Genomic DNA, 16179 nt, shown 5'->3' with positions numbered 1-16179 from the left:
AATGTCCTCCAGGGTCATCCACTTTGAATAATATTGCATGAGTTCCTTGTTTTTTAATGCTGCGTAGTATTCCATTGTGTGGCTATACCACAGCTTCTCTATCCATTCGTTTGTTGATGGGCCCTTAGGCTGCTTCCAACTCTTTGCTATTGTAAACAAAGCTGCAATAAACATGGGTGTGCGTTGTTAATGTTTTTTATTATTGTTTTAAAGAAAATGACAGTGACATATATCTCTAAGTCCAAGATTCAGAGTCTGATTGTCAAGGAGGCTGATTTGATACCTTGTTAGATAGAGGTGGCAGCAGTTCAGTCGACAGGTATAAGTAGAGTGACTGTCTACCAGCTGATCACCGAGCAGCACTTAAATTACCTGGCAACCTATGACTTGTTCATGAATCGATTCTTACTCAGTAGACCACATATAACACTCCAATTTTTTAAAAAGTTCAGTTTATCCCTGACAGTGGAATTTGTTTTGAAGAGAAACTCATTTAACATTTTATGGCCTGAAGTTTTAATAAAAACTAGACCTTATGTAATAATAGAACATTAGAGGAAAATTAGAGGATTCTTTAGACTCTAAAACAAACAGGAACACCTAGTTACTGCCTGCACAAATTTTAACAGATTGATGTTTCTTCAAAGCCTTCAGATTTTCTTCTAGTCATAGTGATGATACAGAATTTTTGGATTAAATTAGAAGTCTAAAGGTACCATTTCATTCTTTGTGACCGTGGGCAGGGCAGAGCATTTCTCTAGACTTAGTTTCCTTATCTGTAAAAGTGAGATTAAAAATGCATATTCTGTCTGCTGCGTATGGTAGTTCTTAGGGTCAGAAGAGAACGTTGAAACTTACTTGACTTTTTAGGGACGTGCTCCACTATTTTTAAAAAGTAGTGACTTTCCTGCTACTAGAAAGATAGTCCACTGAGAATATTAGAACATTTTCCGTTTAGGAATTCCCTTGAGAAGAGTGGATATATAATCTGCTTCCAAAAGCAGCAAAAGCTTTCTTACTGAAAGATGACACTGCTGATAGTATCATTGTGTGAGGTGCTGGCTGAAGCATCTCTTCCGTCTAGTTCAGTCAGGATGACTGAACTGGTGCTTGTACTTTGGTTAAAACCCTGCTCAATCAGGCAGCACTTGATAGATGTCTTTCTATGGTCCCTTTGTTATTTTTTCTTCTCACGTTGTACTAATTTTTTTTAAAAATGAACATTAAGAATTGTCCTTGATATTTATATTTAATGTGTCTTTCCCTGCAGCATTTGATACATCACTCAAAAGATAACATTTTAACTGAGAAACACAGGATATCTCAATTGCACATTAATTTTTTTTAAAACTTCTAAGGCAGCTTCTTCAAAGAAAGCTCAACACTGAAGAAACCAGTGCAGCCAGTGTATTGAAGATGAGTTGATAAACTCATTACCGTGTCCAGCTTGATTGCTGTGTAACTTAGTCTGAGTCTTTTAAGATAATTATTCTCTTTTATTAATTATATGATTGCCGTGCAGCCAGGGAAGGAAAAAATTGAACATCAAAGCCATCAACAATATACCTGAAAGACAGTAAAAATAAAAAGAAAACACTCTTCATTGTAGTACATAAGCACTCAGTGAATATCATTTTAAGTTTTATAAATTATATGTCTGCAGAGTTGGAAAGTTACGTTTAAAAGAGTTGTCTGTTAAGACTACACAAAATACAGATTTTAAAATCTCATTTTCTCACATTTTTCTTAACATCTGAATCCTTAAAACCAGATTATATTTGTCAAAATTAGTAGGTTCTAAAGAATTAATTCATTCTGTTTCATTTACTAAATAAAATTCTATCATTTAGTTCTGAATCCATGTTTACTTGCTAAATGAGAAGTCAGGAATTTGAATCTCTGTGTTGCTTCTTTAAAATGGCAACGTTTTCTGTCCTTCCGGGTCCCAAGGAGGAGCGTTGAGAGTGAGCACTCTTCAGTAGTTACTTGAAATGCTCAAATAAAAACAATAGGTTATTTCATCTCTTGCATTTTTTTCCATTTACCTCAGCTTTGAGAGATAAACCAAGCATAATATTTATTATAAGCAAAATATTGAAAACAAAATTTCAGCCAATACTGAAAATTTAAATCTTCAGTATAAAAATGAAAATAAGCCCAGATATTAGTAAATCTTCATTTTTGATGTTACATCAGACAAATCTAACATGAACTAGTTGGTTAATGTTTAAGTACCATTTATAGACAGAAGAGGGAGATGTAAAGGCTCAGTTACTATCACAAGAATTCCACTGTCAAGTTTTACAAAATTTTCAAAATCACTGTTATGTCGCTTAAAGCTCAAGGCCAGTTTAAAGTTAGATTAATAATGAGGTTTGTCATGTGTAGATTTGAAATTATTACACCCACTTAGCAACTGCGGAAACCTTTAGGGTTTGCACAGCTTTTTGAAACTGCTACATTTTTTTTTCCTGCTTTATTTTTTTATTTTTTATTTTTTTTTAATTTAGGTTGTTTATTTTTCATTTCAATGAAGATCTACAGAGACTTTGGGATCTTTTTTTGCAACCAAAGGCTTTAAATTGGAAAGACAAAACACAAACAATTCCTGTCATAGACTGATTATGTCCATTCCAAAATATGTGTCAACTTTACTGGAAATTATGTAATGATATGGTCCATGTTATGTAATAATGTCCTAATCCCTTGTTAGTGATGTGTTTTATATCCTGACTTCTGTGTGTTAATAATGAAAAGAGGTTAGTGGCACAGTATATAGCATACCAGGCTGCTTGCCAAAAAGTTCATGGTTTATTTCTTCCAAAACGAGTCAAATAAACTATATAAAGAGAAAATTCAGATTTGGATGTAATCACTCTTTTGCTGTCGTTCTATTTGAAGATTTCTTCAAGGGATATCATACCTGAAACTATCCATCTTTAAATAATTTAGTTTCTTTTAAAATAAAAACCATTTTAAAGGAAATGACACAAAAATACAATGTTATTTTAGGTATATTAGTTAGCTACTTTTCCCATTCTTTTTTCCCCTAATCTCTCAAACATATTAAATGAAACAGCTTACCTAAAGAAGGAGCCAGAAAATATACTATAAAAAACTGAGGGAATGCTTCATCAAAACACTTGAAATGTAGTGAAAGCGCCAAAGCTGGATTAAACACAGCTCCTGTTAGGCCTCCTCCTGTAATACATGGAAAGCAAAGTGATACCAACCATATACCTTACATTTTCTTGTAACTGGAAATAGATGGATATGTTGAGTATTTTATATATTAACATGCTGTTATTTATGACCTTCCTTGGCATAATCATTTGACACATCATAAAGTATAATAGATAACAAGAAAAGAACATAAGGCACTAAAAGTTAAAACTCAGTGTTTTTAAAAACATGTTAAAAACCACATTTCCGATTAATGTACTCTATTGCTTTCTACTACAGGAGATTTGATTACCCTTAGAATTTCTCAATTTAAATTACTAAAGATAAAAATACATTTAAAATGGTTACAATATCCTAGATTCTCTTGGTCTTAAGTGTAACTTTGTGTTAAAAATAAACTGGGCCAAAGCTTTATCTTGGTTCTGTATTCACTTGTAAGCAGAGCCCTTAATCAAAGACTGTAAATAGTAATGAACTACTTGACCAACTGACTGGAAGAGATCTGTATTTATTCCCATTCAAAAAAAAAAGGTGATTCGACAGTGAAAATGATAAAACAGTATCATTAATATCAAATGTAAACAAGTGATCCTGCTGAAAATGATCCAAAAATGACTGGAACAGCCCATCAACAGAGAACCACCAGATGTGAAGACCAGGTTTAGAAGAGGCCATGGCACTGGGGAAATTATAGCCAATGTTAGATGGATCTTGGCTGAAAGCAAAGAGTACCAGAGGATGTTTGTGTTTCATTGACTATACAAAGGCATTTGACTGTGTGGATCACAACAAACTGTGGCTAACTTTGAGAAGAGTGGGAATCCCAGAACACTTGATCATGCTTATGTAAAACCTGTACTTGATCAGGAGGCAGTCGTCAGAACAGCAAGAAAACACTGCATGGATCAAAATCAGGAAAGGTGTATACCAGAGATGCATCCTATCTCTATACCTTTTCAATCGATATGCAGAACAAATTCAGGAGGCTGGACTATGAGGAGGATTGTGAAATCAGGATTAGAGGAAGATTCATCAACATCCTGCGTTATGCAGATGATACAACCTTGATTGCTGAAAATGAAGAGGGCCTGAGGCATTTACTGTAGAAGGTCAAGGATTGGAGCCTTTAATATGGACTGAAGTTCAACATCAAGAAAACAAAGATTCTCACCACAGGGTCAATTGGCAGCATTGTGGTAGAAGAGAGAGAGATTGTTAACAACTTCTGCTTACTTAGCTCCACAATCAACATTCTTAGTACCAGCAGCCAGGAAATCAAAAGACAAATTGCATTGGGAAAATCTGCTGTCAGGGACCTCTCCAGAGCACTGAAGAGCAATGATGTCAGTCTGGAGATTAAATGCACCTGGTCCAGGCCATGGTCTTTGCAGTTACTTGGTATGCATCAGACAATGACCTAGGATGAGAGAGAATTTGATGCCTTTGAGTTGTGATGCTATAGAACAGTATTGAACATACCATGGACTGTTAAGAGAGCAAACAAATCTGTCCTGGAGAAGATGAAATCAGCCTGCTTTTTGGATAGACACAAAAATTTTGAAGCTCCATCTCGTATTTTGTGGGCATGTTGCAAGGAGGGACCAGCCCTTGAAGGGTGAAGGGACAGTGCAAGAGAGGAAGACCCTGGATGAGATAGATTGATGATAGACTGGGTAATGTGGGTAAGAGTGTTGGAGACAATAGAATTGGCTCAGGATAGAGTAGGGTTTAGAGCTATTGTACACAGGGTCACTGAGTCACAAGTGACTTGACACCACATCACAAGTAGTAATGAAAGAAGATAACTAGTGTTTCCCAGTATTCATGCTGTACTTCTGCCTGACAGGGTATCTCTGACAGGGGACCTCAGAGTTTACATTTCTGACCACATAATAAGGAAAGGCAGATCTCTGGGGACTAAAGAGGTTGGATTGCCTATGCAATAGTACATACCAAGAGCTATGACTCAGCCTTTCAAAACACTTTTAGGAACATCCTTAAGACAGTGGAACTTCTGTGAGTCTGCGGAATATAACCTTGGGCACATAATACTCATCCAGAGAGACAAAGATTTTCACAAATTTATACTGACATATGCTACTACTATAGTATACTGAGGTGGAGCTCTGGTGGCCTGGTTAAGTGTGGAGTTGTACTGCCAATCCTAAAGCACACAGTTCAAATCCACCAGCTCCTCTTTGGGAGAAAGACAATCTCCTGTATGATTGACAGCCTCTGAAAACCTGCTGGAGGATCAGTTAGCAGTTTCAACTTGATGGCACATTAAAAAAAATAAAAAGTAAGTGTCCTTCATAGACTATTCAATACAGCTGACTCACAGCTGGTCTTCTGTTGGGTTTCCAAGGCTGTAAACTGCACTGGAGGAGACTGCCCACCTTTCAAAGACACTGGTGGTAGATCTAAACCACTCGAGGCATGGCCTTTGGGGTAGCAATGCAACTCCCCATGGAATTAGAAATTAAGAGTATTAAGTGAACCATGGACTCCCAAATATGAACAAGATGAAACAAGAACAGACAAAGCTGTATTGGAGGAAGTGAGGCTGGGGTGCTTCTTAGAGGCAAGGGTAGTGAAAGTTCGTCTCACACCTTGGGCATGTTACCAGGAGGCACCAGTCCTTTAAAAAAAGGCATCGTGCATAAAAAAAAACAGCAAAAGAGGGAGATCCTCAATGATACGGACTGACATAATGACTGGAGCAGTGCGCCCACACATGGCAGAGACAGGATGGTGCTATACAGGGCAAGGTTGTTTTGTTTTTATTTATTTATTTATTTTTTTAATTTTGTATGCGTGTACCATCAAATCAGATCTGACTGGTACAGGAGGATATTGCACCTCCTTCTCTGGCAGAGCATCTGGTGGATTCGAACCGTGTTCCTCTGGGATTGCAGTGCAGCTTCTTGCCACTAGGCCACCAGAGCTCCCTACAGGGCAAGGTTTTGATTAGGATTGCTATGAGTTGTATTTGACAGCCCCTAACAACAGCAGCATGGTGAGATTTCATGCTTCTTGGAACAGTGACACTGTGTTGAAATGAAAATGTTCCACAACCACCTAAGTTCATTATTAAATAACTATTTTTTCCTAATACATTTAAGCCCCACAAAACGATTCATATTCATGCTTCAGCAGTTGTAAATTGCATCATGTCCTGGACTTTCTGAATTACTCTTCAGCAGTTAAATCCTGGTGTATTATATCTGCAAGTGTCATTTCACTGGTTCCACAAAAATACCTTTGTATTTCTGTGTACTAGATGCTATGGGCAGAAAGATAAGGACTAAAACAATAGATCTTTACCCTCTCGTGTAGTACCTTCTGTAAGTGTTCTATGCCCTCAGGTCACGTCAGTACTCTACAGTCCCAAACTCCCCTTCTAACCTTCACCTCACCCGTTCTACCCATTTTGACATTGCTGCGCTTCCCTGATGATGTCTCTTCCCTGTCTTTTGAATAGGAGCTGGCTTGGTACTTTGACCCATAACAGAAGTGTCACCTGTGAGTTCCAAATGTGTCAGGAGTGACACTGAATTGCAAGTGCAGTACTCAGTAAGCCCACCTAGCTTCCACTTTGGATTGTCTTGGGAAAATGCTGTGAGGTCATAAGAGTAAGCTAACCGAGGAAAATGGGGACCCAGATGACAACCAGCGCCAACAGACACGAGTGAGGCTACTTTGGATCTTTCAGTCCATTCTCTGTCCAGCTGAATGCAGCTGCATAACTGATCCCAGAATAGCCCGCCTAAATCCCCACAGCCATCAGACTATGAGGAGTTGCCCTGCTAACCCACAGGCAGATGGTACATCCACCATCTGCTCCAAGGAGAAAAGATGGGCAGTTGCCTACCTCTGAAAACCCACTGGAAGGTAAGCCGTGAGTCACTTCTGACTCAGTGGCACACAACAGCAACATAGTTATTTTCATTTGAGGTGGTTTGTTACATAGCAACACTGACCTGATAAATCAGTGCTAGGACTAACTAAGGAACCAACAATTACTCTGGTTTGAAGATTACTCTTAAAAAAAACGAAAAGGGCCCTGATGATGCTGAACATCATCCCTCACCTCTACCTTCTGGATCCCTGTAGCAACACTACCACCACTTAACATACAAAAATGAATCTAGATTTTGCCAAATGTTCCCTGGGAAGCAACACTGTCAGTTGTTGAGAACCACTGACCTAAGCAAACACTAGGGAGCCCTGGTGGCATAGTCTGTAGGGAACTGGACTGCTTACTCAAGCAACGTTCCTTTGGTAGTTCAAATCCACAAATAGCTCTGAAGGAAAAACAAGGACAGTTTCCTTCTGTCCAGTTTATAGCCTCTTGAAGACCGACTGGAGGGTCAGTTCTGAGTTCTGACATGATAGCAGTGAGTAGTGAGAGTGAGGAAATACCAATACTGTGTGTAAAAATCTGGAAAATCTTAAATAGCAATCCATAAGACAATAGCGAAATAAAAATAGTTATTACTTTGGAACATAAAAGATTTTGAAATTTATTCTAACATGAGTAATCTCTAAGCTGTATCACTGAAAAATCACCATCCCTCAAAGCAAACTGCACCTAAACAAGGTACATGCTATCTCTTCTGTTAACATGAACAAATATGCATAAGAATCTGTGAAGATTCAAATCCACCAGCTGATCCGCAGAAGAATGGACAATCTCCTACCACTGCCTCTGAAAGCAGCCTGAGGGTCAGCTATCTGACTCCATGGTACACAACATCATAAATATTTAGACAATAAAGATACCAAAGAGGGTTTGGAAGGCTCCACCTATAGGGTGAAGATTGCTGTGGGGAGGGGGTAGGTTGCGAGGAGGAAGATAAGCGTGCAGGGTGGAGGGTGGCAGTCGAAAGGCACTTAGTCTTACTGGTAGTGTCACAGTTTTTTACAAGGATGACATATTCATATATTACTTGTATAGCTATTTAAACAGTAAGACTTACTAAACACAAAACTGTGAGAAAATCACTGGAAAAAATAAGTTACTACAGTTGGCGTTTGAAGGAGGAGGATACAGTAGAGCCTGCTGAAGAAATGGTTTCACCCAAGAAGGTCTGTCCCTCTGACTGACAGCCAAGGGCCTTAAAAGTGCACTTTGAAATTCCCATAATCAAAGTCTCAAACCTGGCAATTCTGGATACTAGTTCTCAGCACTCCTAAGTGTGATCAGATTCTCTGTGATAGAATGACAGTATTAAAATCACCTAAGACTTAGGTATGAATATAAAAGTTGTTAAATGTTTCCAGTAAATAAACTTTCTGCTTCTGTGGTCTGATGGTATGATGAGTTTTTAGTAAATTCAAATGTTATGTTATATACTTAAATATTTTGATTGAAGGGAAAAAACCCACCAACTCGGGTATGCTTTACAAGGTCAGTTTCACTGATTTATCCTAAGAGCCAGTAGCCCTCTGGAGTGGCCAGAATATCTTCCACCTCCACCTGGTCACTGTCTCTTGGGAGGCCCAACCTTCATAAAGTTACATTTAATCAAAACAGAAGCAGAGGCCATCAGACCATTATGAAGGGTGATGAGACATTGTCTCCAATCACAAGACTGCTTGTGCCCACAGAGTCAAACTCTTCCCAGGGAAAAAGCTGGCAGCTACTTTGAAAGTTTGCATCTCCAAACACTGCTTTTCTTTGTAGGTTTACATTAAGTATATATGCTAATGGTACTGCCCAAACTAACCAAACTAGTTCTTACAGACCTGGAAGGGTATTAGCCTGCTCTTAGATTTGTACAAAAGTAATGAGTTAAGACTTATTTATACATGATCATATTTCTGAATAAAAATTACACTGTGTGCTGTCAACCCAAAGGCACCTTTTCTAATCCACCAGAAAATGTCCACATTCACGAGTGAAGATGGCCGCTTCACCAAACAGTAAGGATGAAAACTTTTTTTTTTAGTTGGAGATGGAGCTAAAAGTTATAAAATCATACTTTGCTGGAAGACAATCAGGGAGGTAAAAAAGAGCATCTATAAGCGAGGATTTAGCAGGGAAGGGAAATGACACTAAAGGAAGATAACATGATTACAGGGGTATGTAACTGTAAGCTCCCGAGGGCTTCAGTTTATTACAGGATGGTCCCAGGGCAGTGGCAGCAGAAATTTTTCTGATAACCTGCTATAAAAACTGCTTTCTTAATCATCTTGACATCCCCTGTAAAGATTTATCAATAATGCTGTGCATCAAGACCCTTTGGGTATAAGCAGCCACATCGGGCATCTGCGTGGCCATCAAGGCACATGTCCCTTTGGGACATAACACTGTGCTATCTAACACTTGTCAGGCTCAGAGGATAAGCACGTCCCCTGTAGGGTAAATGGTTCTGTCGGCATCAAGGTTAGAGGAAGTGCTTTTTGAAAGGCAGCTTGTAAAGTCCCAGGTGGATTCAAGACTTAAATGGAGTTAATAAGCCTCCGCTTTTAGTTAGACTGCTCTGTTTATACAAACCGAGTGCCTCAACTTTTAAGCTCACACATAATCAAACTTGTCTGAAACTAGTTCTCACTTATAAATTGATAATAGCTACTAGTTTCATATGGTTGTTGTATTAAAAGAAAATATATATAAAGGGCAAACATAGTTACGTTTTCCTTCAGCAGATAACTAAAAGCATACCTGTATTTTTCATGACTTAGGTACCAAAACTCCTGGGTTAATGAAATGAACCAGAAATACTGCAGTTTACTTATCAGACTTATTTTGGAAGCTCTTAGAAATCAAATGCATGTATTATTTCTTTCTGTGACTTTATTATAAAGTGAATAAAATGTGTGCTTGCTGCCTCATTCACTCACAAATGCTTGTATTTAGTTTACTTTTTTTTTTTTTTACTTTGTACCAGTTGACACCAAGCTAAGTGATGGTTATATAAGAAATAAAACAACTTCAACTTTGGTCTTTGTATTCAGAAAGCTTACTATCTAGTGGAGGAAGACAGGTATACCATTCATTTAGCTACAATTTAATATAAATGAAATGACAAGTTACTATAAACTATACAGAAAACAACAGTATAATGTAAGATTGTATAGTGTTGCAGTGGTTAAAGTACTCATCTATCTGAAAGGTTAGTGGTTCAAACCTATCAACTTCTCTGTGGGAGAGGCTGAGACAATCTGTTTCTGTAAAGATTTACAGCCTTGGAAACACTATGGGCAGCCCTCTGCCCTATATGGTTGCAGTACTGAAACTGACACAGTGCTAATGTGTTGGGGGTTTTGAGTCTTTATAAAAGAACTAGTAGTGTGCAACAGTAAAGAATATGTATGATTTAAGTAAAGAGTATGATTTAAGAGGTGTGGGAAAGTAACATTTTTCACTATCTCATTAATAATGCATGGAAAAAGTGAATAGTTATTTTTAAACCTGGTTATTGAATTAAACTTTTGCAAAGAAACTTTGTTTGGAATCTGCATTAGTAGCTTTTCGTTTTAGTATGTTAGTAAATTACAGCTTTTTCTTTTCTTTTTTAATGTAATGGGGAAATCCAAGTAGACCCCAGATAATGGATGAGGAAGCAGTCACAGTTGTGACATCAAGGGCCTCCATCTGCATATTAGAGCAAGAATCACAGCCAGAGAGGAGTATCTCCTGGGTCACTGTCTATCTGAGGAGCCATAGCTATGTCATAGGACAATTTATATTTATAACCTTAAGATCTATAATTCTTTTTATATGAGCCATGCTAGTGTTTTCTGAATATCCTTAAAGCCCAAGTGATTTAAGAAATCTTACAGCATGCACTGTTTGTTCAATGTGTACTAATAGCATCCTTTACAAAACCCAGTAACAGCCAGTACTTGCCATTGTCTGCTCATGGTGACCCTGTGTGTGTCACAATAGAATTGTGCTCCACTGTGTCCAATGGCTGAGGTTTTGGAAGTAGACTGCCAAAAAATAAGTGTCTTTTTTCCTAGGCAGCTCTAGGTAGACTGAGCTGTCCCACCTGTTTAGGTTAGCAGCCAAGCAATTAGAAGTTTAAAAAAGCTGTATCAAATTAATTTGTAATGCCTGGCTCAGCCACACCTTTGCAAGCTTTCCTCCCCATCCGTTCTGAAATCCTTTCCATTCTTTCTAGTACAAGCTTTCCTCCCCATCCATTCTGAAATCCTTTCCATTCTTTCTAGTACCAAGATACTTCTTTCTGTATAAGACAATTCTATTCCAAAGTTTTTACTTCAATCTGTATGAAATAATGCTGAGTGGTATGGCTTATTATTGCATTTTCCAAAGTACTTCTCTTTTGCCATACTCCTAGACATTAGGATTCCAGACATTTGAAAAACTGTGCAAGAGCATCGTAAAGACTGTGAAGATGATTAGAAAACTTGTTTAATTCAAGTTTACTTGACAACAGAATTCTTTTGTAACTTTTGAAGAGCATACAGAAATGATAGTAATCAAGTGAGTATGGACTTAGTGTCCGTTTAAATCATGCTTTCACCATATTCTAGCTAAGTGAAAGCAGGGATTCTGGATTTTCTGTTTTCGATCATGGTGGTGGTTGTTTTTAAGCCCCCTTATATATAATTCTGATGGCATGGTGCATTACGTGTTGCACTGCAAACCAGAAAGTTAGCAGTGGGCAGCTACCAGCTGCTCCAAGGAACAAAGATGGGTAGTTTTTCTCCTATAAATATTTACACCCTTGGATGAGGAGGGCATAGGACAGGACGGGGTTCAGATCTGTTGATAGGATCATTATGAGTGGTACTCTGCTCAGTGGCACCCAACAACAACAGAGGCACTGTGAAAGAAGGACCTGGCGATTGATTTATGAAAAATCAGCCATTGAAAGCCCCATGAAGCACAGTTCTACTCTGAAATACAGGATCACCATGAGCTGGAGTGGAAGGGTAACTAGTAAGCCTTTTTTCAGAGCAATTAAATCTTAATGTCTGCTTCCAGGCATGTGTATAAAGCTCCTTGGGGGATTCTAAAGTTGAATGTTGAGAAGACTTCCTCTTTTCCCTTGCCCACCTTCATCTGAAGAATTTCAGTTTCTTAATGAGAAGGTAAGGAAAAAGAGCAGTGGTTTTGGATTCCATAAATTAGTATTTTGTGGATTTTAAAAAAAATCGTATTATTTTTATGTGTACCGTCAAATCAGATCTGACTGGTACGGGAGGAGATTGCCCCCTCCTTCTCCAGCAGAGCATCTGGCGGATTTGAACCGCGTACCTCTGGACCGCACATAACAACAACAACAACAACCTCTGGGAGTGAAGTGCAGTGTCTTGCCACTAGGCCACCAGAGCTCCCTTATTTTGTGGATTTTTACAATAACTTTATAACTTCAAATACTGTTTCCATTCTTTAAAAAATCTGTCACTGAAAAAGCAGTTGGTTAATATTGTATATAGTATATTTTATGTTCTAAAAGTATAAAAAACACAAAGAGTAATAACCAACTTCAGGGCAATGAAGGCAAGGATGAGGAATCCAACAATATGCAATATTTTATGACTTTAAATTTTTTCCATTTTTATAATTGCTTTTAATTGTGTAAATATGGAGCCTAACTTTTTTTGGCCAGGACTAATTCTGTTCAAATACAGGAGATGTTTCTGCTTGAGCCAAAACAAAAATCTTTAATAAACAACTACTCACCAATCTCTCAAAATTATACTCTTCCTCTTCTCAAATGTCATTTCTTTTCATCCGTGTCTATTTTTAAAAAGTGGGGCTGTGTCTTTAGAAGGGAAAATGGATTGGAAAGTCTTCCATTTTTCACCCCAGGGGATCAAGCATATAAATTAAGAGTCCTTTCCATAAGGTAAACTTCTATTATGACTGCGCTTTTAATGGTCGGAAGATGGACTATTACTATAAATGTCCTTTTGTTAGATTTCTGTCACATTTTATAATTCGTGTAGTCTCAATGGAGGTATTTTGTTAGAATAATTTAAAATGGTACACTTTATCATTCATTTGTTTGGAGTTCCCCCTCCCTTTTCCCATTTGAGGGAGCTCTGGTGGCCTAGTGGTGAGGAGCTGCACTGCCAACAGGGTTCAAATCCACCGGCTGCTCCGCAGGACAAGGACCGGGTAATCTCCTGTGAAAGCCTCTGAAAACCAGCTTGAGGGTCAGTTCTGAGAGGGGTCCGAGATTCTGACTCAACAGTACAGTACAACTACCATTTAGAATACGAAGAATGTACCCACTGCTTCTGACATCTGCCACTTAAATGATTCTTAGACATTTTCAAGTTTCTAAAGTTATGTTTCATTTTTCCAACATCTCTACTTTCAAGCAAGTTTTCATTTTAAAATACATGTGTTTCTAGATAGGTCGTAGAAACATTTGTTTAGAACTCAAAATGAATTATTAGGAACATTAATGACTTAAAGGCATTTTTGTTGTTGTTGTTGTTAAAAGAATCAGAAAATTGAAACGACAGCGTGTACCACTAACCCAGTCATGTCGCTTGTGCTTTAAATTGGAACTTTTTAAACCCAGGATAATTTTTCAGTTAGAGCGCCAGAAAGGATCGGTATCACACTGGCAGAAAGAAAGAGCTGATAAGTTGTGTTTTCTCTACCATTAAGACGATCCCCTCGCAGGATATTTGAAGCTTTGGCACTAACTCACACGATCTCAATTTCAGTATAGAAGTAAGTGGCACCTTTCTCGGTTCAAATAAGCACTGAATGAGGTGGATCTGTGTGTCCGCCCTATTAAGAGGGAGCTGAAAAAAAATGGTTAGGCCAACGGAGATACCAATACTTAAAGGTTTCAGATATATCTTGGTAAAACCATAGCGCCTCAAATTCTAGAGGCTTTGGAGGTGCTAAGTGTTTTGTGAGTAACAAACCTGCATAGACCAAAAAGGTGATGAGGGCTGATAGCAGGTGGATGCGAAGCTTTGCTCGGATTTCCTGGGAGTGCAGTAAGGCGCTGTGGAAGACGAAGGAGCAGAGGGTCTCTATGATGACCGCTTTGGGCAAGTCGACGTGGATGGGATTCCTGCAAGCGAAGGTCCTCTCGCTGACGTGATACTTGGTTAGACCCAGGCTCCACAGGGCGCCTATGCAGTACCTGCTGCACAGGGCACTCATCAGCTGGGCCAGTAGACTCATTGCACCCAACTCGGGGGACATGTCCCCCAACATCATCTGCATCATCACGCCGCACGGATTGCTGGCGGTTCCCACCAAAGTCAGACCATGCACTAATGAGAAAAAGTAGACCAGGGCCAGCGGCCAGGTGGGGTGCGCGGGGTCCTGCTCGCTCAGGAGCTGTAACTCGTGCGTGCAGCAGCAGAGCTGAAAGGTGGCCAGAAACTCCAGGACGAAGGCATGCACCCTGGGGCTGTGCAGCTGCCGCCGGGCGAGCACGCGGGCCAGTCCCATGGACACTACCAGCAGCAGCAATAGCAGGAGCGAGATACAGGTGTCCTGCACCTCGGGTCGGAGCTCCGGCCGCACCGCCATGGCTCCCGCGCCGCCAGCCTGCGGTCTAGGACTCCGGCTCGGCTGCTGGCGGTCAACGGACCCGGTCCGAAGTCCGCCCCGCCTCCCCACGCCCTCCGGGCGGGCGGGCCCGCTCTGTGAAACTGGAAGCCCGGGGGCGGCGCCTTGGAGAGGCTCCTCCCCACGCCCCGGCTGCCGATATGTCTCCTAGAGGGCCGGGGCGCGGGGAGGCCAGGGCGGCGCCGAGGGGCCAGCTCGGGGCAGGGGTCAAAGGGAACAGTCCCCGTGCACGGCCTCCGCGGTCCCTGCAGATCGAGCGTCCCCTGCCTGGGGGCGGGGAGCAGAGCACGCTGCGCCTCGAGCCCAGGGCGCATGCGCGGGCGGCCGCGCGCCTGGGACCCCGGAGGCTCGCAGGCGTGGGGGTTGTCTGCCCCTTGCAGGGAGAGGACAATCTGCTACTTACTGTGGTCTTTTTTCTTGCTACATTTGTTTTTATTAAGGCAAAATATGTATAGCAAAAAACATTTCTTAATGTTAACAGGTTTTAAGTGTATATATAGTTCAGTAATTTTATTACATTCACTATCATGGTCTTATTTTTGTTGTTACGTGCCATCGAGTTGCAACAGACTCTTGTCTTACTTTCCAGGGGGTTATCAAAGGCAGTAAATAGAGTAGAAGATTTTCGATTTTTCTCCCTCTGAGAAACAAGTGGTTCAAACCACTTGATGGTTCAAACAAGTGAACGCTTTGAAAAAGTGGTTTAAACCATTTATCTTTGGATAGGCAGTGCAACTCTTTCCCACGGGATCATCAGAGCTTAAGGTGAAAAAGACGGGGCGGGGGGGGGGGGGGAGAGAAAGCGTCCAAATAAAATAGAAACATCCATACAGTGGCACGTTAGACACTGATAAAGAGAGATGGACTATCAAGCTAAGACACAAAATGACTCTTAAATAAATATTGCTTAGTGAAAAAAGGCAATTTGAAGTTGTGTGCCATTCTGGAAAAGGTGAGAATGTAGAGACAGAAAACAGATTCATGTCTGCCAAGGATCTTGTAAAGGAGGAGGGTTGAACAGTTAACAGTTAAAGCACTGAAGATATTTTAGGTTGGTTGTATAGCTCTGATCTCTGATACTAGGGCACAATGCATTTCTCAAAATCCAAACAATTTCAATCTTAATGGATGAAAATTTTAAAGATAGTCTTTTAGAATTCCAAAATGGAATTAAGACATTATATATATATATATTTGATTACTTTCGAGTTGAGCATGACTCAGCGACCCAATGAACAAAAGGCTAGAAGTCCATCTACAAGGAAAAAAAAAAAAAAAAAGTCCTTCTACAATTATTGACATTTATCAAAGTTCATAGTTTCCGGAGGTATGTTGTTTAAGAAGTGGATGCCACTCCTATAATTAAGATGCAACTTCACCAGTGCTGACTTTAGTAGCTTTGAAAAAATGTGGAATCTGTAAAAAGCAAATGCAAATGGTACTGTCAGTAAACACTTTCTTCTCATTGAAGT

At 39.7% G+C, this 16179-nt stretch overlaps 1 protein-coding gene across 1 annotated transcript; it reads right to left on the bottom strand.

The window, feature by feature from the left end:
- Positions 1-1486: 1486 nt before the first annotated feature.
- On the bottom strand, positions 1487-14668 carry AQP11 (aquaporin 11). Its single transcript, XM_006882930.1, has 3 exons — positions 14050-14668; positions 3085-3201; positions 1487-1566 (listed from the first exon to the last, which is right to left on the bottom strand). Exons 1-3 carry the CDS (start codon positions 14666-14668, stop codon positions 1487-1489), a joined length of 816 nt encoding a protein of 271 aa, XP_006882992.1.
- Positions 14669-16179: the final 1511 nt, after the last annotated feature.

This window comes from Elephantulus edwardii, unplaced genomic scaffold, assembly GCF_000299155.1.
Source record: "Elephantulus edwardii isolate Elephantulus edwardi_28Jun2011 unplaced genomic scaffold, EleEdw1.0 scaffold00025, whole genome shotgun sequence".
NCBI classification, from domain to species: domain Eukaryota; kingdom Metazoa; phylum Chordata; class Mammalia; order Macroscelidea; family Macroscelididae; genus Elephantulus; species Elephantulus edwardii.
The sequence above is the reverse complement of the archived record's forward strand: the minus strand, read 5'-3'. Positions and strand labels throughout refer to the sequence as shown.